The sequence below is a fragment of the Ambystoma mexicanum genome, chromosome 5q (genome assembly GCF_040938575.1).
Source record: "Ambystoma mexicanum isolate Mex_15411 chromosome 5q, UKY_AmexF1_1, whole genome shotgun sequence".
Taxonomy (NCBI): domain Eukaryota; kingdom Metazoa; phylum Chordata; class Amphibia; order Caudata; family Ambystomatidae; genus Ambystoma; species Ambystoma mexicanum.
The window spans coordinates 522,349,717-522,372,430 of record NC_090933.1 but is presented as its reverse complement, the minus strand read 5'-3'; the positions used below and the strand labels follow the sequence as shown (position 1 = coordinate 522,372,430).

The 22,714-nt window shown below is 43.9% G+C and overlaps 1 protein-coding gene across 2 annotated transcripts in view; it reads right to left on the bottom strand.

Moving 5' to 3' along the window:
- The window catches only part of SPIDR (scaffold protein involved in DNA repair), a 3,076,965-nt gene that overhangs the window by 66,689 nt on the left and 2,987,562 nt on the right, over positions 1–22,714 (bottom strand). For both annotated transcript variants that reach the window (XM_069621022.1, XM_069621023.1), the window contains one exon: positions 6,770–6,863. In XM_069621022.1, coding sequence (XP_069477123.1) covers positions 6,770–6,863 — 94 coding nt within the window. The remainder of the gene's footprint in view (positions 1–6,769; positions 6,864–22,714) is intronic.

Here is a 22,714-nt window from a genome sequence, read left to right as displayed (position 1 = left end):
TGACTAGAGTGCTATAGAGGAAAGGTTTTCTTACTTTTACTATAGGGGGTAACCGTTAGGTGACAACAAGCCATTATGTGGTCTTCCTCAGGGGAAAGGGGGGGGACTACCACATCTCATCTGATGGAGGCACCACCTACCCCAGTAATTGTCTCCTACCATGTGGCCCTCCCTCATATACCTTCCCCGAGGGTCAGGATCAGGTAGCAGCTGCCGTCCCCAGGCCTCGTGGGAGGAGGTCACCGCCAAGGAATCAGTGATGACTCCACCAGATAGATCACAGTGTGAAACCGTTTAATCAAACATTTTCAAATGGGCGTTCGAAAATCTTTTTTTAAATGTAGTTTCATTGCATTAACGCATTTATGAATGTCAATGGTGTTATTTAATCTGAATTAATTTAACATCTAACACTCTTTTGTGAAGAACTCAATCCTGCTCGAAATAGACATTTCTCCTATGATGTTCATTAGTGGGCTGCATGAGTCCCCTTTTACATAATCGCTCCTTCCAGATACTTCTGAATTATGGGCAAAGTTTTATAATAGTACTAATCCTCACATAACAGATACAGTTTGACCCAGAAATAGTTGTGCCTGGGGGACTGGAAGTAGAACATGGCCCTCAACGTACTCCTAGAGAGATAAGCTTAATAATTTGGGGGGAGAGGGGAGAACGAGCAGAATACAAGAAAAAGAAATTAGGTTTAGTTGACCTGCAGCCACTCCCATTGTGTCTATTTTTTAAGGGTATTTCAAGACTCACTTAGAAACAGATCTCAAATGCATCACAGGCAGTGCACCCAGTGGTCGAAAATTAACACAGTCTATCCTATAATCGTATGTTACAACTGCACAGTTGTCTTTGTGCAGCACCATCCATCACTTCCTTGTTTTTTGGCACTCAACAATACATGATTAGCAAACACTCAAGATGGCTGCATGTAGGTATTCCTTCAGAGCCTTCTCTGTACTTAAGGATAAACAATTCCACCATTTCCTGCAAGCGATCTAACAACTACATGTATAACTGCAGGAATTGTGGTCATTACTCCCACGTGACCATGCTTGCCAGTTCCAGTGGAGGAGGTCCACGGTTTTATTCTGATTATTATCTGGTGCTGAAAAATATTCTGGACCTTTAGCCTGTCTTCAATATTCAAACTGCAAATAAATGCCCTGTACTGAGATTTTAGATAGGATGTTCGATTGGAGCACCTGTCTATCAATATTTTCCTCGCATTGTGCTGGGGATAAACCATTTCCTGCTTTAGCTGTAACAATTCGGGTTACAATCATCCTTATTGGCTTTAGTAAATTGCTGACTAACTTGGGACTTCTCTTAATTTTCAGGGAATGCAGGGGTCTATTCATCTGCAGCATGGAACACAAAGGGCATTGCAGCCAACAAAGGCCCTTATCATCTGGAACAATTGTCAAATGTGTCCCTTTCAGAGGCTTCGGTACATCACATTATACTCCTGATCAGGTTGTCGATCTATGGCGAGATAGAGACACAGCAAACCTTTATCTTAGCTATGCATTCTTCTATGCTACTAATTCACAGCAACTCATGCCTTGCTCCCGTCCAACGCTACAAGGACTGCTCTCATTCAATGAGCGCATCTGCAACAAAAACACTTGGTCAAGCACATCACGTGTCACGGGAATCCAAGAGAAACATCCACTGATTTGTAGAATCCCACATGCAGGAATGCTTGTAATTGGCTATCTACAGTCACAAATCCCGGGCTTCTCCCCATTCTGACCTCAACTCCTGCCTCACAGATATTGACCATTGGATGACGACTAACCTCCTCCTTAATCCTGGTAAAACTGAAATCTTGATCTGCTGTAAAACAGCACTCTTCCCCCAACTCACCCCCTGACCGTCCTCCCTAGGCCCTCTGCCTGCAGCATCCAGCTCAAGGGTACTTTTTACACCCCCACCTCTGTACTTTAGCCAGGCACGGCCGTCCACCTGCACGCATTTGCCTCCATACACCAGTCTAAAACACAACGCACAACATCTCTGCCATCAGAATGCAGCTAAGTCCCATGACAAAAATTCAGTATAGCTGAACACATAACGAGTCTCCTGCACTCATGCACTCTCCTGACCACCTCACAGCACCCATCCACATGCCCGTTGGACATGGGTAGTTAACTGAGGCCTGGCCATCCCACCCAACTTCCTTTTGGCGAAATACACACGCATTCTAACCTCTCTGACAATTTTTCCATACCTTGGCTTTCGATCCACCGAGGGTATTCACCCTCAAGTGCTTTGAGGCCATACCAATGGGATAAAGTGGCTTTATAAATGAGAAACTACTACTACTCCATTGCCTGCCTTTGGAAAACAGGCTTGGTTGTTCTTCTGCCAAAGCTCCTTTCCTCCCTTTTCTCCCATTCACTAAATGAAACGGTAGAATGTGCATTCTTTTTGCTATGTGAGGGATTGGGGTGGGGGTAACTATGCATCACTTATGAAGCCTATTGCTTTGTGACACCCCTAGCCATGTCACAGATGTTTCATTTGGCTTTAATAAGATGCATGGAAAAGCAGGCTGCAAACGCATCTTCAAATTGACAAAGGCAAGTAGGGCGACTGCGCTGCGCTGGCAAGCCCATCTTTTGGCACTTGGTGAGCCTCCGTTTTGAAGGCTTCCTGTGATCTACACATGCTGAGTTTTGAGGACTGTGTGGCCTCCTGATTGTAGTGTTGCAAAGGTGAACATGTTGACTCTTTAGGTAAATTACAATTGAAAACGTTGTGTTATGTCGTATCATCCGTCAACATGCCATATTAATTCAATCTCTAGACTTTGGTTGGCCTCTACAACATGGAATTCCTGTTCGCCCTCTAGCTCTAAACAACTGCCCGGATGTTAAGTTGGGGGCACTGTGATGGTGATGTTAAACTTAGGAAACTCAGGAGACGCAATACTGCAGGAATTCTATAAAAACCAAGGAGATGCAATGTTAAGAATGCCTTATCTTGCTATTCGCTGACCTGATTTCAGAGACACTTTTCAGGGGAAAAAAATCCTCCTAATATTGCGACAAGAATTTCTGTCAGTGTGTGGTCGCAAGAGGTTCATCTTTAGCAGGAGGCTGCTGTCCGATCCCCGTTATAAGAGTTCGGGGGATCAATGAGACCATACTTTTGGACTATGATTCTGGATATTGAGATCAGTGGATTGAACCAAGAGAAGACTAGGGTAAGACATGGGATATGTTGATGAAGCTTTAGATATCCCTTTTGCGGTTCTCTGGAGCCTTAGCGTTCCTGTGAAACAAATGTAAACTATCTGACAATACCCGACATGCATCACGTTTGGAAGGTTGCATTAGTACCCTTCCAAAAGGTGTGCTTTTACTACTTCTTGCTTGGTGGACATTTCTTGTGTGTTGTACACAATTCGTGTTGGTCTCTTTTTCATTAATACAAAGATCATAATTAAACAATAAACCACATTTAGTAGGAAGTGTGGCGACCTTGCCCCAGATCTGGTCAACATGCATTTAGAAAACTTGCATCCAGCAATGATGGAACATGGAAAGGATGTTTTGTTAAAACAAAATTAAACTATCCTCAGAGCACAGTTGTATTCCTATTCATTTTAAAATACAAATGTATGCAATTATTTAGAACATTCCTAAACTATCATGATGTAAAAACCTTTTAAAATCATTTACAAAAATATCACAATTGATTAATATTATGTGTACAATTTCCATAAAGCATATCGATCTCCACACAAACGTATCATACTACACAAAACCCAACGTTCAAGACAAAGACCTAAGACACAAATTCAAAAATAGACACATTTTTCATTTGATTATCCAGTTTAACTCAGAGACGTGTACTTTTGGAAACATTTCATGCTTGCAGGCATTTTTATTATTATTAGTGCGTTGCATTCGTCTGTCAATTCTAGCACTTATAAAGTTCTTTGAACTATTTTTACAGTGCCAACTTAAGTTTCGGCCTAATGAGCATATTCATTCTGTGGCTAAGTCGTCCTCAGGGCGAAACAACATTTCTTGGGGTTATGTTCTGTTTCAAAGGTAGATCATAAGTAGTAGAGTCCTAATCGTGGACCAGACTACCCCTGCTTCCTTCCGTTATCTTTTTAACAGTCCAAATTGCCAAGCCTGTTACCAGATTTCCGGGGCCTGAGCACAACTGGCATATTATATATTTAAATAGCATATTGTAATGGTATCACTAATAGCTTCCATTCCAATGCTATTTTCAATATTGTTTTCAAACATATTCACCCTTAGATTGCCTTTCTATTGGTATAGCTCATATCCGAACAGCTACCAAAACGTAGCAATTGCTCTATCCAAATTGACGACTGGTATGTTGTTGTATCCGATCCATTGTTCTGCAGTGAACATTGCAGCCTACTTTATCTCTCTGGAGAAGGTGCGCACACAACATCAGAAGTAGAGGACGCTTCCCATTTCAAGAAGGCGCCTGTGCCTCCATCTCGTCACGTGTCACAACTACAGGTAAGGCTGTGTGCCTGTTGAGGTTTCCCTCTTGTTTCCTTCCTTGTTTTTCCCTGAAGTTCCCTGCTAGTTCTTCTCCCTAACTCCATTTTGCTGTATTCCTTGCTGCTAGATGTCATTTCCTCTGTCTGTGTCACCACCCGCTGTCACTGCTGTATTGGGTCTCCACTCCTGGGTCTGAGCTGCTTTTTGGAATTATATTATGATCCCGACTCCTGGAAGGTGCCGCAGCCATCATCCTTCAGACGCACTTATCAGAGGTTTTTCTGTCTGCTTGGTGGCTTTCCTCTGAATTGCCCATCACTCCTGGGGACCCTTGTCACAGACTTCCTCAACCCTACTATAAGGGTGGCTTCTGGATAGGACAGGCCCTACCTCCGTGACCCTTGTCCTAAACCTCATGTTCAGGTAAGGCCCATCGCCAACACGTTCAGAACATCAACCCTAAGCATATCCCATTATTACTCTTGTGCTTGGCACAAATCATTTTAGGGCACCTGGCATTCTTTAATGATGGAGTGATTTTAATGATGGAGATTGTTTCATATGGGCCTGTTTAATAGAGTTTCTGGAAAATTAATAATTTGAGAAAGTGAAACCATAAAATGTACTTCGTCTCCGCCAGCCCTTCCAAGAAACTGCATTGATACAGTACCGTTCTGATAAAAAGAGGACCTTGAAGCGATTTGTACAGGTAACCCATTGCTCAATCAGGGTGTGGGTAATATACGGGTTACATACCCTCAAGGGCTAAGAACCTAGTAATAATGACACAGACACTATAGGCTAAATGGCTTATTAATGTTTAAGTGTATTGGTGCTTTACTGACACTTACCTGTGACCAGGCTCAACCACCTTCAAGAGAAGGCCATGGAATGCTGGTGACTCAGGATCATGAGCAGCTTCCCCTGTGCAGGGACTGTGGTCGGGCCCTCCATGAGAAGGGCAGATGGAACATTGAAAACAAATCATTATAATGATTAAGGGAGCGGAGGCAGCAACACCCTGATCTCAGCTCCCCGGAGGGCCCCAGCGTCGATGCCAGGCTGTGTATGCCAGGAGAGGCTCGGCTGAAGCGGAAGCCCAGAACTGCGTGGCAAGTGCAGTTTGGGTGCAGACAATGCCAATGCGCCATGATGTGTCAGCAGGGCGGCCAGGAGAGAGACTGGTCACTGGGCCGCAATCCCGTTGGGATTTAAAAAACCCACTCAGGTGTCATGTCTCTCATTATTATGCAAGATGGTAACATCTAGGAACTCAGGTGGTCGCCCATCTGTTACAAGCGTCATTCCTATGTTGATGGTAGCCTAACATGCTCCACCTTTGCAGCAGGATTCTGGGGGGATGCGGGGGTGGCGCAGAGTCATCCCTCTCTGGCCTGGCCAGAGATAAGCTGTCAGGCCAACATATATTACTCACCTGTCATCAACAATCTTCATTGACAAAGGACAACCAATCCTATCGCTAAAACCAAAACCCACCTTTCCATGGCCTTACTCTTTGAAGTCAAAACGACCATATCATTTGAAAGTGTAATTTACTGGACGCAGATATGCGGGAGCGGCACTTTGTAAAGTGAGGGAAGGGGCTAGAAATAAAAAAAATGATCATACAAGGACAGATGTGATACTAGGCAGGGCTACCATCCAAGAACAGAGACATATCCAGAGTACCTGGCATATTATGCAATCTAAAGTGCACCAGAAAACGTACATATATGAATGGTTCTCCATCCACAATGCAAAAGTAGAAACTCGGGTGTGAGCGAGGACTGCGGCTTAAAATGAAGGCAGGGTATCATGGGCGTGGTTGCACATTGAATAATTAACGCTACAACCAAAAATATGTATTTGCACCTTTTGCAAAATAGGACACAAAAAAGGTTACTTTGACACGTACAGTAACAAGCCAAATAATTGCAGGATGCCTATCAGACTAATAGCCGTGTGAGCTGCTACACCACCAGACGTGGGGATCAAAACCATACCCCAAGTACCTGTCCGTTTCTAAGGTTTTTGCAGCAAATGTGGAGTGCTGAAATACGAAGGGATGGAGTGCAGCAGAGACTAACTGTGATGCCGCTGGAGGTGGCAGTTAAATCTGTGTCATGTGGGATGCAGATCAGCTACCGGATATGCCATTATTCAATCATTTACGTTGAACACTTTGAGAAATTGGAAATTTAAAGACAACTGCACATTAGGACTGGCTGTGATGAACCCCATTGTACAGTGGCTCTTACCTAGCGGGATAGGACTCTTCCAGTGTATCATTGTCACACCTGCCGCACGCCTTCCAGGAAAGCGCTCTGGCTTCATCAACACCCACAATGATCCCTAAAAACAGAGCAAATGGTGCGCTTTTCAATGACAGGGTTATGGACAGATGTACTATTGAAAGGGAAGAATGCCAAAGAAAACGGAACAGAATCAAAACAAACCACATTTCTGCACTAGTGGAAGTTCTTTCGTTCTTTCTAAGGAACAGTGCTTTTCATCTTGGTACTTGGAGATGTCACTGCACAATCACAGTGAAAGAGGAACTTCCACCCAGGTATCCTTATTATCCTTTTTATATGTCATTTAAAATATACCTGTATTGGTTTTAACAGGAAAACATCTCAGTCGGTTACAAGCGTGTTTCTGTATAGCGCATGCTCTGAGCCAATCCTGCACATTGCATGCATTACAGTAAATGACTAAGCAATGATCCGGAGCATATCACCAGAAACAACCCATATCCCATTCCCCAATCCCCCCTCTGCCAGTCTCACATTATCACATGTTGCCCATTATTCATGAATGCAGACCTGTAGTAAGCGGGGCTTTTATGTTTGAGAGAAACGCATTGCGCAAGCCATTCTTCCGCTCTGTGACCGAATCACCCCTCAGCGCAAGGCTGCCTTTACTTTTTAGGTAGGAGCAGGAATCTCCCCACATATATATATGTTGGGGAACTACAGCACATCCACTTCAAAGCAGTCCTTCGTGTAGCCATGGCTACGCTTGATTGCTGAATCTGGCCCGAATGGGGGACGATCCCAGGTATAACATCCAGACATCCATTTCCCAGGCTAACCAGTATCTGCGTCCCAGAGATGATATTGATGTCTCGGGCCGCTCTGTTGCCAGGAAGTTCCAAATCAAGAGTCTGAACAATGCATCAACAATGTTACAAGTGATACACTTTGTATTATTTTCTGGATCCTACTGAATTGTGTGTGGTGCAATATATGATCTGGTCAGGACCCTGTAGTGTATCATCTTATTACTAACTATTGTAAAACGAATCCTACGGGTTAGGGCTGCCACATGGTGGGGCTTTGGAATAACTGAGGGCTGGAGGCTATCCTCGCTGAACTTCAGCTGTGAGGGCAGAAAATGTAGAGATGCCAGAAACAACTCAAAGAGGGACTCGAGAGTCTGGATTGGCAAGTCGCCTGTCTCGCCTTAGCCCAAACCCCAAGGACGGCACAGAAGAATTAAAGTAGTAACTGATGTATACCCAGACCGTTGACAGGATTTTGTGCCAGGCTGCAATACTTGGCACAGTTAGCAATCTATGAAGAAACTGTGTATTAACAGGGTGCAAGGCTAATTCGCCGTAGGCTATGGCTACTGAAGCTATTCATGTAGTGTCCTGGAAATTGTGTTGCAGGATGCACCAAGGTTCCAAACTAAAGAGGCAGTGTGCCGGGAAGGTGGGTAATTGCACCAGATGCCAGTTGTTGTGAAGGCGGCCTTAGAAACACCTAAGAAATGCCACCATGGGTGCAAAATTGAGGTCTGGTAGAGTGGCGTGTGGTAAAAGAACTTATGTTAGCCCACCAGCCATGTAAATGTGGCACTGGCTCAGACATCAATGGTTCCCAAGGGACAGATCCAAGGAAGCAGCAACACATTGGTGAAGCATATCTTTGCCATCATCGGGGCAAGAAAACAAGGCAGCAAAGGGAGACCGGCTCTGCAAATGGAACTCACTTAGGGTGAAAAGATGATGATTTCAGTTGACATCAAAGAATTGCATGCTTTAATGGACTCCAACACAAATTATATACCCAACATCCCCATCCTCCGGATCAGACCAAAAGCGACCGCAGAGTGAGCTGCTTTCTCATTAATGCTCATTACGTATCCAAATGTAAGTTTACTCCTTGTTCTACCCCAATGGTTAAGTCAACCTCACCAGCCAGAGGAGAGGAAGAATCACCCTCATAGACAAGATTACCTTCGACAATAGCATTATCTGCCACCAGGATCCCAATTATGAATCCCACCTGCATTTTATGTCATGGTTACCACAGGGTTTTCATACATGACCCAGCACTAGGGTTGTGCTTCTGTGCAAAGTGCTTAAAGACAAAAAGCCTTTCTATAGCTCAGCAGTAGTCACACTTGGGAGCCTTCCACACCGTCATGATGAGCCTGGGCATATTGAAGCCATGCCTAAGAGAACACAGATAGCAAAGCTCTCCTACTTACGTTTGTAGGCCCCCAACATCATTTGGGAGGGTATGTATGCCAAAAATCCGAATTTGCCAAGTTTGCAAAACCTCCATGAAAAGTGAGCAAAACAACCTTGCTTTATTGGTTTCCTCATTTATGTCATGGTTACTCTAAGAGTTTTTTTTAAACTTCACCAAAACCTAGGCTTGTGTTTCAGGGCAAAGTGCTTAAGGACAAATAAGACTGTCTTGGGCTCACCAACACGGCTGACTTTTGAGCCTTCCACAGTGTCATGGTGAGAAGAGGCATGTTGAAACCATGCCTAAGAAACACAGACAGCAAAGCCTTTCTACTTACTCCCCTAACTGAGGTGCTGTAGATGGGAAAGCTGGCAGGAAATATGGGCACATTTAACTGAGGGTGGGATTTCTACCATTCCTTCCCTGGGAGCAGAAGCCCCTGTCCGGGCCTCCTGGACGTTCCTCAGATCTGCTAGAAGCTTTATGGGAATAGTTACAGTGGTGTGTGAGACGTACATCCTCTTTGGCTGAGGATGGGCGCTTATGAGAGTTAATTTACACAATCTAGCCTTTGATAAACCTCCTAAATCTGGGCTGCAGTCACTGTCCTCTGTTAATAGAGGGAATCATGCAAATGTTAGGTCAAAACAGGGCATAAGGTCAATTTAACAGATGTATTTATTTCGTTGAACATTTATTGAGCCCACCAAGCCCAAGGGCATCAAGGCGCTGGCTACACATACAGAATCACTGGAGAAAAGGACAAAGTACAGATACCGTGGTTAGTCAGAAAGGAGCTTGTTATCAAAAGCATTAAGGTCTTGAGGTGTTTCCTGAAAGTCCAGTATAATTGTTCAGCTCTCAGAGGGAGAGGTAGGTCATTCCAGTATTTAGCCGCAATGACAGGGAAGCCTGCCCCACCCTGATCTTGTTCGCCTGTAGCGAGGTACGGAGAGAAGATGGGAGAAGGGGGTCCTGGTGGGCCTTGAAGATTGAACCTTGGTGAATTTATTTGACAGGTATTTAAGGGAGGTGTTTGTAAGGCATTTGGTGAGTGCCAGCTAGTGATTTAAAGATGTGCTCTCAGACAGGAAGCCAGTGTACTCTGTTTCTAGCAGCAGAGATATGATCGCGCTTCGGGATGCTCTAAGATCATTGTTTTGTATGTGCTGCATTTTGTTAAGGTTGCGAGCGGAAATGCCTGTAAATAGAGAGTTACAATAGTTCAGTCTTGAGCTAATGTGCGCCCTGGCGATGGTAATGCATCTGTCAATGTTGAGAAATGGTCTGCATGCGTTCATTTGGATGTGTGCGGCAGAAGAGGAGGCAATCGCATTGACCTGCTGTGTAAGGGAGAGGGTGGAGTCAAGGGAAACACCCAAGGTTTTGACTTTGTTGGAAACCGGTATGGTGTTGCCATCTATGTTGAAGGATTTGTACGATAAGTCAAGCTTGTTGAGTGTATGTTGCGAGCCGACTAGGAGGAACTCTGTCTTATCGTCATTCAGACAGAGGAGGTGGGAGGCCATCCAGGTCTGGATGGTATGATAGAATGAATGTAGGCTCTTCGAATCTAGTTCATAGTTTCCTGAGAGGTGTAGGAGGATCTGCATATCACCCGTGTAATTGGTGTAAGAGATTCCTTTAGAATCAAGCAGGTTTTGTGAATATACTGTACAGGGTTGGGGGGGACACATGATTCTTGTGGGACACCACACGTGACGGAGGCTGATGGGGGTCCAGCAATTAAAGAGACCACTCTTAAAGTTCTCTCCAAAAGGAAGGAGTTAATCCAGGAGATGGCTTCAGGTGAGAAGTATGCTACAAAAGAGAGCTGATGGCACAAGATTGGGTGGTCAACGAAGTCAAAGGCCGCCGATAGGTCCAGCAAGAGGAGTAGGGCAGAGTTGCCAGAGTCTTTAATTTCATCCAGTTGGTTCTTGAGATCTAGCAAGGCAGATTCAGGGCTGTGTCCAGGTATAAGCCCAGATTGTCTTAGGCCCAAGAGGTTGTTGGCTTCCAAGTGATGCTGGATCTGTAAGTAGGCCGCACGGTCAAGGATTTTTAAGTAAAAAAGGGATGGTTGTGACTGGTCGGTAGTTCATAGGGATGGCTAGATCAAGGGTAGGTTTTCTTAGGAGTGGGCAAACCCAGGCGCCCTTCAGGGTAGTAGGTAAGGTACATGTTGAGAAGGAGGCATTGACGAGGGCAGCAATGAAAAGCCCACTGGGGCGGCACAGTCCTTAATGATTGCCGGGGGCAGATGTCTCCCTGACAGCGGGAGGGTTTGAGACCCTTAATGATTTGAATGATGTCACTTTCAGAGACAGTTTAAAATTTGAAAGGAGGTGGATTGAGAGGGGTGGTTTGGATCTCAGGTTTAGGAGTGGTGGCAGCAACAATAGTTCAGGAATCTTTTTTGGAGATGCTTTTTTTTCTGGAGTGTTTACATTTTGTGTATCAGGGCGTTTTGGATGTTAGTGCACCATGAGAGGACAGAGTGCAGTTGGGGGTTAGGAGGGGGGCAGGCGATTCAAGCCGTTAGCAGTATAGAGAAGAGCCCCCTGGCACTCAAGTTAGCGTTCTTTATTCTGGAGTTGTAGAAAGAGCGTTTTGCTAAAAGGATGGCCTTTTTGTATTTGCTGGAAGCTAGGGTAAAGATGACTTTGTTTAGGGCCGTTGGGTTTTTGTTCCATTTGGACTCTGCTTTGCACTTAAGAAGTCAAAGTGCTTTGAGGTCGGGGAGAACCATGCGTCACAATCTGCAGCCACTTTGGGTTTACGTAATTTAAGGGGAGCAGCACTGTTAATGGCCTGAGTCAACACCCAGTTGTATCGGTCTACAAGTGAGGCAGGGTCAATATGTGTTGACTGGAGGTCAATTTGTTCATCAAGCAGAGGGAGAATGCTGGTTCTAGTGATAGTTCTCAAGCATCTAGTGGCAAAACGGGAGAAAGGGGGGCAAGGGAGGGTGATAGGTCAGATAAAGGGATGGAGAGTAGGATAATGTTGTAGTCTGTCCAGGGACAAGGTTTATTCAATGTGATGGTAGTATTGTAGTTCAAGTCAACAAGCCAGTCGAGGTAAGGCCACGGGATAGTCATGGATTGGTGTGTGAATGCCATGGAAAAGTTTAATGCTGTATCTGGCTTCTAATCTCATTTGGTAGGGTGCAGGGACACAGGTATTTTGCAACTCTCTGTACACTTGCTCACACTTTCTAGTGATGATTCACGCTCAATTGCTCAGCATGCCCGCAGTAGTTGGGATTTGTGATGTTTACACTGATGGTTGTGACGGTAGGTGGATTAGTGTGATTCGTTGATGGTTATAATAAGAGAATTCAGGTTTTGTCTAGGCATGTGATTGACACATGGTGTGGTATTTAGCGTTTTTGAGAAGGGGATGTTGCATCTATTCAGGAATGCTTTTATTTGTGCTTTCATTTGCTGGAGAGTTGTGGGAATTCCTTTAGACCAAATTGTATTTTCAACTTCATTTGAATTTGACCAAATGTGGTCTGTGACACCCTTTATGGGCTTTCTATTGGCTGACCTAAGGGAGGGAGGGGGGTAGTCCCTTTCGGCGTGTAGCTGGAAGGGATGTTCTGGATGGTTGGGTGGTTCAAGCCCAGGAGTGTGTTTTTTTATTTTTTATTTTATTTCTTTACTTGACTATAGGTTTAGGTAGTATTGTGTCTTGTGAATTCATTGCAAGGATTGGGAAACGGGATCTAGCAATGTCTTACACTTATCAGAGGAATTTCATAGTGGTATCTTGGAATGTGAATGGTGCACATTGTGCTGTCAAGAGGAAGGTGATTTTGAGTAAACTAGGGGAGATGGGGGTGGATGTCGCGATGCTTCAGGAGACTCATTTGTTAGATGCGGATATAGATAAGTGGAAAAAGGAGTGGGTTGGTGATGTTTATGGTTCATCGTAAACTACTGGTTCTAGGGGTGTGTGTATTCTTTTTAGGAAGAATCTCCAGATCACTGGGGTGAAGTGTGTGAAGGATGGGGATGGAAGGATAGTGTGTGTCACTGCGCATATTCAGGATGCTCAGTATTGTTTCTGCAATATATATGCTCCGAATGGGGGTGATGGTAGTTTTTTTGTAGCTTTAACGCAAATGTTGCAGAATGTAAATGCGATTAATGTGATTTTGGGAGGAGACTTCAATGTGGTTTTAGAACCTGGACTTGATAAAAGTGTGGGGGGTGTGGACAATGCCAACACTCTGAAAAGAACAGCATTAAAGAGACTAATTGATGAATGGAACCTCACAGATGTTTGGAGATTGCAAAACCCTTCTATGAGACAATATACTTTCTTCTCTGCAAGGCATAATGCTCACTCGAGAATTGACCTCCTTATGACCTCTGGCCTCTGTACACAATCATTCCAAAGGGGTGACATCGGATCACTACTTGTTTCGGACCATGCTCCAATCTCCATAGACTTGCGATTGACCTTCCCGGTTCCTAGGTCTAACACCTGGCGGATGAATGTCTCCCTCTTGGACGACGATGAAATTGTGGACAAAATTGTTCAAGAGGCGAGATTCTTTATATCTGTGAATTGGACTGGTGAAGTCAGGGTGGAGTTTGTGTGGGAAGCCTTCAAATCATATATGCGAGGATTGTTGATTGGTTTGTCCAGCAAAAAGAAAAAAAATAGAGATGCAGAAGTGAAAAAGCTTACTGTGGACATTCAGGATCTTGAGAGAAATAATATGCAAAACTTTTCAGATGAGACTATAAAAATATTGAAGCAGAAAAGGAGACGATTGGAAGATTTGTATTCTTCGAAGGCTGAGTGGTTGCTTTTTAGAACCAAAAGCAACTACTATGAAAAAGGTGAAAAATGTGATCGACTTCTGGCACATCGGTTGAGGGTTATGGACAGTGGCAGACCTGTCAATGCAGTGGAAAGACAGGATGGGTTGGTGACTATTGATCCTGTGGAGATTAATGCGGCATTTCTGTCGTATTATAAAACCCTGTACTCTTCAGAGATCAATTTATCTGAGCGTACAATTGGTCAATTCATTGATGACTGCCATCTGAGGAAAGTGAGTTTGGAATCCTTGGAGTGTATGGAAAGAGATTTGAACGTGGAGGATCTCAGGTTGGCTGCTTATGCGCTGAATTCTGGGAAGTGTCCAGGTCCGGATGGGCTACCAGCTGAACTTTTTAAAATTTTCCCACAAGAGGTGTTTGCTTTGATGCTAGAGATGCTGCGTGCCTCTTTGAGGAATGGGTGCCTTCCAAGTTCAACAAGACATGCTTCAATCTCCGTTTTTCTGAAGGAGGGACGATCACCAGTGAAAACTGGCAGCTATAGGCCGATCAGTTTATTGAACACGGACAACAAGATTTTCGCCAAGGCGTTAGCTTTGAGGATTGAGAATGCGCTGATGGATGTCATAGATGGAAGCCAATCTGGATTTGTAAAAGGCAGACATGTTTCAGAAAATGTGAGAAGATTGTTGCTGACACTGTATGAAAGCAAAGAACACCATAATGATGTGGTGACGTTGTCCTTGGATGCTGAGAAAGCTTTCGACCGTAATGAATGGACATATCTTTTAAGTACATTGAAAGGCTTTGGTTTTGGAGATACCATGATCGGATGGATAAGACTGCTGTATTCCCAGCCGACTGCTTGTGTTCGGACTAATGGCATGGACTCAGACTTTTGAACTTGGGAGAGGGACGAGGCAAGGCTGTCCACTGTCGCCGATTCTGTTTGTGATCGCCATGGAATTGCTGGCTGTGAGGATAAGAGAAGAGGATAGAATTGAGGGCGTACGCTTTGGTGCAGCCTCCCAGAAAGTTTGGTTGTATGCGGATGACATGCTGGTGGTGGTTCAGAATGTGGAGAGCTCCATTCCTGTGCTGATGGAGTTGATCGATGTGTTCAACAAGGTTTCTGGATACAAGATCAATTGGACCAAGTCGGAAGCGCTGCCGGCATCAACCACTTGCACTGTTTTGAAGATGCAGGGTTTTCCCTTTAAGTGGTGTCCGAATAAGATGAGATACCTTGGGATTTGGCTAACGAATGATGTCTCGAAAATAATGGATGTCAATATTACACATGTGATTCAATCTTTGGAGCTGGACCTGAAGAGATGGAATGCACTTAAATTGAGTCTCTGGGGGAGAGTGAATGCCATCAAAATGACATCAACACCGCGAATCAACTATGTGCTCAGTGTGCTTCCCCTGGACGTGAAGAAGGGCCATTGGCGGAAAATTGAGAGTTTAATCCAGTCTTTTCTCTGGGAGAACAAACAGCCACGCCTCAGCTTGTGGAAATTGCAGCTGCCCCAAGACTGTGGAGGTTTGGGGGTTCCTGACTTTGAGAATTATCATTTGGCCTTTGGAGCCAGGCATCTGGTTCCATTTATTGAAGATTCGGAGGATGTTTGGACGCTGGCGGAATCAAGTAGTTCTTCTCCATTGCCGCCTAGGGCCATACTGTCCACGGTGGATGGATCTGGTTATCACTCATTTCCGCCGACAAGATTCCTGAGAACTTGTTGGAGGGAACTATGGAAGAAAAGTAAGCGCAAGGTATGTGATAATGATTACATCCCTATCTGGTTGAATCCAGGTATTTTGCTGAATGGGAGGCCGCTATTGTGGTTGAACTGGCTCCTGAGTGGTGTACTATGGTTGAGTGATCTGATGGAAGACGGCAAATGGATTAGCTATAGAAGACTTGCACAAATTAAAGATCTCAGAGACTGTACAATGGGTGAATACAGAAAATTGAGAGGTTTGCTGCGGAACCAGAGAACTGTTGATGGCGGTGGTTGGCAGTTATGGCTACCTGAATATAAGACATTAGGTGGTATGGCGTCCAAAGTATATAGAAATCTGAGCCAACAGTACACGCCAGCAGAGGGGTTGTTAACTAAGTGGTCTGAGGTCCTTGGCTCTGATATGACTGTGGAGAGGTGGAGGATTCTTTGTAAAAACGTAACTCTGACATCCATTAATCTTGGAGAACAATGCCGCCAAATCAAAATTCTTAATAGAGTGTTTTGGACTCCCCAGAGACTTTATGCGAGAGGGATGATTGACTCAGAGGCCTTTTGGAGGTGTAAGCATGATGTCGGCTCCTTTGAACACTTGATCTGGGACTGTTATGAACTGAGGACATTTTGGAGGAGTGTCACTGAGAAGATTAATGAGGTTCTATTACTGCAAGAGGATTTTGATTATAACACTATCATCTTGGGTGAGGATGATAAAGTGGAAGATCTCACTTATCCACAGAAATGCTGGTTTTTTAGGGCTACAAATTCTGCGAAAAAAATTGTTTTGAGAAAATGGAAATGTGATGAGAGGCCGACCTGTTCAGAATGGGTGGAGGACTTGAGGCAAGTGGCCAGAATTGAGAAGGTTATCCTTCGCAGGAACAAAAAGTTGAAATTGTTTGATGATATGTGGGGTGGGTTTTTGGATGACATGTGATAATAAATTGGCCTGTTTTGCTTTTTAGATTCTGTGAAGGTTGGGGGTGGTTATGGGGTGTGGATTCTATGCAATGAGTTCTACGATTACAATGCTGATAAGTTTGTTGCTATGTTTTCTATAAAATTCAATAAACTTAATAATAAAAAAAAAAACAAGCCAGTCGAGGATGCAGCCTTTTGAGTGCATGGGACTGAGGATACGTTGTTGAAAGCCTAATGCCTTAAGCGAGTTATCTAGAGATAGGGCATTGGCGTTGGTTTTGTCGTTAAGTCCATCCAAGATTTAAATCTCTGAGGAGTAATGTCTTGGAAGAGGGTTTTGTGTTAGAGAGAAGGTGCAGAATATCCTCTTCAAACGTAAGGGGAGGCCCAGGGGCACGGTATACCACGTGCTGTGTTACTGTGGATGTGTGCGATAGGCTCAACTTGGCAGTCAGGAGTTCACCGGATGAAAAAGAAGAGTTGCACATTTCTCTAAGTTGTAGGGAGACTTCAGCAATGGCGGTGACACCCCCACCTTTGGTATCCAGACTGTCTCTACGATGGATTGTGTAGGTAGGTGGCATAGCTAGAGGACGGGAGGAGTCAGAGGTGGGTTGAAGCCAGGTTTCTGATATTGGTAATAAATCTAAGTTATTAGCTAGGGTGAGGTTGGTTATGTCGAGATGGTGGGCTGGGATAGACCTAGCGTTCACTGTTGCAGCTTAGAAGGCTGTAGGCATAGCATCGGTTTCCATGCCTACCCTCTGTTTCTATTTTGTGATTTGTTTGCTACCTGTTGCCTTATGGCTACTTCTTGGAGCTTGAACATTAGACATTTCAAACAACACATTATAATGAAACCTCAACATAATATAACATGGCCTAACCAGCTAGTACAAAAGGAAACCAACATCATATTCTACCTCCCGGTGCCCATATAAATAGTGAATAAATACATACAAAAATGCAAGCTAAAAAACAGCAACACTCATGTAGGTTCTAGTTAACTTGCGCTTAGCTTTGGGATAAGAAAACGTTTCTACAGCTTATAAACATGACATGGCATAGCATAACATAACACAGATGCTTTGGGATTTGATGGTTTCTCTACATACCAACATATGGCACTAAGAGGGCCCAAAGGGCGTCCTAGTGGAGGCCTAATAACCTTATGCAGCTATTTGATTTTTGCTGCCTCCACCCTCTTATCTAATGATATCAATTGTATTCTGGTGACAAGAATCAAAAAAAGAGGAGGAGGAGACGGGCCCAAGTTGGATTATAATTAATCTGTACTGGAACCCGGCGTCGTATCATCTGGCCAATTTCTTAGGAGACCTATCTGATCTGTTGTTGTGGTTTTCAGCTCGATTTACAGAGGATGAGATCATTATAATGGGTGATTTCAACTCTCAGTGCATTAAGACCTCAAAGAATAGTCTCCCTAATAAGGAAGAAAATTCCAATGGCCATGCATGGTGTAATTTTATGTCATTTTGGGATTTGGGGATGTTAAATGGTAGTATCCATGGCGATATTCCTAGCAGATATACCTGGCAAAGAGGCTCCTCATACTCAACGATTGATTACATCTTTGACTCCAAAGCAATTTTTGACTCTTGCAGTGAATTTAGGATAACAGAGGGAAATCCAGATAATCACTGTATGCTAGAGGCCACCCTTAAATTGAGCCAAAGAAAACAGGCCCTTGTCTCTTCCCAGGGTTTGATTGTAAACACTGCTGGAAAACGGCTGGTAAGGTTTGAAAGGGTTAGGTGGACCCTCACAAATAAATTAGAAATAGCTACCAATGATCTGTCGGTGAAACAACTTGGGAGTTATTGTATAGCTTCATGATTTAGTGAATTTCTTTGGAAATTAAACTCTCCCCTCTCTGGTCCCACGTTATCGAGTAGGGTCCATAAATATCATTTTGATGAAAAAATCTATCAAAGAAAAAAGGTCACTATACGGCAAAGATCCCTTCTAAAGAAAACTACAACGGATCCTAAAGTCCTGGAGACTGAATTGAGATCCCTTAATAACAGCCATAGAAACTAGTTGAGATCGTATAACTTCATGAGGAAACAGATAGAAGGGGAGGTAATGTTGAAGGCTGTTTGTGCTAGAAATTTAAGAACCTTTTGGTCAATCGTGTGCTCGATAAATGGTCCAACCACTGATCTCCAAGAAACTATTATACAGGTAAACGCCTGAATCGAACATTTCACCAGTGTATCTGACTCCATAGACTCTCAAGAATATAAATTGGGACTGTGCCCATTGTGGCCCCTCAATTACACTCGAGAGGACATTGAAACCTTAATTTAAAAAATCATCCACCTCTAGGGCTGCAGGGCCAAACGGTCTGAGCAATGCAGTGCTTAAATTAAATCCTGAACTATGGTCTAAAGTTCTAAAGCTTCTGTTTGATAATATCATTCTTAGCAAAACAATCCCCAAGTCATAGAGGAGCTCGATCACTATTCCCATTTATAAAAAAGCAACCGTTTAGTTCCATCGAACCATCGACCAATATATCACTATTAGATGCCGATGGGAAGATCTTTTCCGGTTTTATACTAGGTGAGCTAGAGAAGTGGGCGGATGATAAAGGCATCATCCCCAAGCAACAGACGAGTTTTAGGAGAAGACTATCCAAGTCTCTCAATACCCTGATTCTTGTGTGTCTTAGTTCAGACTGCCTTAGAAAGGTAGGGTCCCCCCTGTTCGAAGCCTGGGTTGACCTTTCTTAGGCCTTTGACTCCATAAATCGAAATTGAGTATGGACCAAATTAAAATCGTGGAGGCTCCCAGACCACTTATTGTCCATCTTGATAGAGTTGCACGAAAGATCTTCACTCAGAGTCCATCTATCCAAATCAGGCGTCCTCTCACAGTCCAGCCAAATAAAGAGAGGGGTGCGTCAAGGGTGCTTCATTGCACCCTTTCTCTTTATTTTATATTCGTCCGATCTTTTGCAATGGCTGGATAAGGGCGGTCTGGTGGGACCCAAATTGGGTGATCTGAAAATCAATTGGTTAGCGTAAGCTGACGATGTTGTACTCTTCGACTACACACAAGTGGGTCTGCAATGCTTACTTACTGCCCTTTATGAAAATGCCAAAGAACGATTTAAAAATCAATCCTAATAAATCTAAAATAGTTGTTTTTAAACATCCCTTAAGGAAGTTGAAACCATTTATATGGCAGCGTGATAACTCTCTCATTTCCATCACTAAAGATGTTATCTTTTTGGGCTCTAAAATAACAGCTTTTCCCACCAGGTCTGATCTTCTTACAACCACTGACTTGAAAATAGTGAACTTGGTTGCGCAAATGAAGAACATTTGTCTTCAATACTGTACATGTTCTTTGTTGCCTCTCTTAAAATTCTATGTTGGGAAGGTGATCCCGGTGATTACCTTTGGTATGGAGTGTAACCTGTTGGCTTTCGACATTGACTGGGGCAAGTTCTCATTAAGTAGTTGCATGGAGTGGAAATGGGTTGTGACATATAGACTTATTTCTGATCCTCCTAAGTCCTCTCTCTACGAGGAAGTTGCAGTCTCCATGTATAAATCAACAAACCTCCTGCTCAACAAATTGAGATCTAAATGTGATGAGTTACTGGCTTTCTTGGACACTGACACTGACACCCTTATACAAAATCCTTTTGAAAACTAAGGAAAAACTGTACCGCATGAATTGGATCAGAACTATTGAAAAAATTATGACTTCTAAATTATCATCATCTCCATTGATTGATTGATAAACCCAGTTCCTTGTGCCTCAATATCTCAAGAAATTTCCGGATCCGGTAACCCGGATGGACTTCCTAAGGTTAAGATTAAACCTGTTACCAACCCTGGAAATTCTCCATGTTCAGTATGGGGACATTTATCAAACTGACACCTTTGACATGCAATGCAAATATAACCAGACTACTCATCTACTGATTGAATGCTTTGGAACTTGGTCCCTTAGAGCATTGAGATTTCAGCGTTTTGTCCATGATCCTGTTTTTCTCTGTTCAGATATGTTTTGGGACAGATTAATTTCAGGGAATGAAGCATTTCTTATGTTTGAGGTGGTATTTGTCCTGAAAGAACTCAATCTCGTTTCTAAAAAAGTGGCACCTATTAGTATGCCAATAGTTTTATGATAATAGTCTTGATTAGGTTAATTGGTTTTCTTTCTGTTTTTCTTTTCTCCTTCTTATTTATCTCTTTTTGGGTTGTTTTGTGTAATCTTTATTAGATCAGTTATTAAGAACTGTGTGAAAAGTCATATTTTACTGCCTAATGCACAAAAAATAAAAAAAAAATAACATAACAGTGTTGCAAATCAAAACATGGCAGAACATAGACTATATAGCAGAGTGCAAGCACATAGCAAAATATGCCAGTGGTAGGCACCCCAAAGAAATAAAAATGCAACCCAGCACAAATAGCACCGCAAAGTTAGCGTACAGTGCTTTATTTTTATTTTTTTAATAGGTTACCTGGGGGGCATAGCTAGAAATAGAATTCTTGAATATTATAACAGCATACTTCCGTTCCCTGATGTTAGTACAGGAAAACCATGTAGAAGAAAAACACAAAGAGGGATAGGAAGGAGTTTTTGAGAACGAAGGTGAAGGCTTCAGTGATACAAGTTGTTAAATTAAGGGATGCATATACAAGCTCAAACTAGATTGTATTATTAGGAGGGCTGATGTAGGAATGCTGCAATTAAAAAAGAAAGTGATTGTTACAAGGGAGATTGCCAACTTCTTCCATTTGTCCCTCCTTTGATTCTGCTTATCCAGCCTTATTCCTAATAGAACCCAGCCTGAATGCAATAGTTAAACACAATAACATTTCTGTAAATGTGGGTTGCCATATTGGAATTTATTTTCTTCGGTCCATATTTCCTGTTCGTCCTCAATATGTGTAGGAGAGCAAAATAGGGTCAAAGATTAGCACCCTGTCATGGGTATGTGCTAATAGTGTTGTACAATCAAAGGTTATGCGCCTCCATATGCACCCTGCTCCTGTGGCTCTGGCCCGTAACCTACTGTACTATCCGTAATTACTAGCGTGCCCTTCTAAGTTCTTTTAGTCCTTCATTTGACATTACTGTCTTGTTGAATAGTCTTTCTTTTACATTCTGAGGAAATAAGGTGGGTGGAGAGGAAGAGTGCTATTTTCCTGTGTCTGAGAGTATGGAATACGTTTCTTACCTGTAACTCCTATTCTCCAGCATTGGTATCTTTCATGGATTCACATGCTCTTTGAATATTCTGTCATCAGGCTGGGAATCCTCAGTAACATTAAACATTAAAGCAGTTTAGCTTTAAACTTTAAAACTGCTTGTCAGTTTAGTACTCTATGAGAGTCATACGCCCTCTGCTAGTCTACTGCTAATTCTCTGCGGGTCAGTCGCTTCTCCAAGCAGAGAATGGAGTGTAGATCGCTCTCCTCTGAAGGTACCTCCCACTGGAAAGGCCTCCCTGCCTCTCTCTGCCTTGAGCCGGATCTCCTTAAATTATGGAAGCTCTTTGTGACCTTCCTTTAGTCCTCCTCTTTCTCGCTCCCTCTCCCCTGCTAACCTACGCTTGCGCCTTCATCCGTGCTGACTGGCTGCTTGATGTCCTCTGAGTCTTACAGGCACCAGGCCCCCCTCCCCCTGACCAGTGGTTCATTAAGATGGAATGCTGAAGTGATCTTCGACATGAAGGAAGGTTTTGTAGGCAGAACCACCTTAGACTTGTGGAAACGGGGGGGGCGTGGCTAACCGCCATGTGAAGAGGACGTTCGCTCCTTGCGCTCCGCTTGATGCGACCATCATAAGCTGCTTTTAACTACTTTTTACGGGGGCTCCGAACCCCACGAACCGCCTCATCGAGGGCCGACATCCTGCTGCACCTGCGGGTCGATTCCTGTGGCCCTGGAGGACCGGTCTCGCCCTATAGACCGTGCGACACGATCCCGCGGACCAGGGCCAAGATGGCGGCTCCCGAGCCCTGCAAGATGCGGCGGCCCGCACTCTAAAGCCGCTCGCGCCGTAACACTCAGCTGAGGGCCGAGGACACACGAACGCCCAGCTGGACTGACGAGGGGGGCCTGTGGGGCACCCGTGAAGCTTGGAGCGCGAACGACGGTGCCAACGGGACGACCAGCCTGGAACGTCCCGGACGAGGGCGCTGCCAGCCACAGAACCGGGAGCCAGGGTCTCGGAGGCCCTTCGAGGTGAGCGGGGGGGACTAA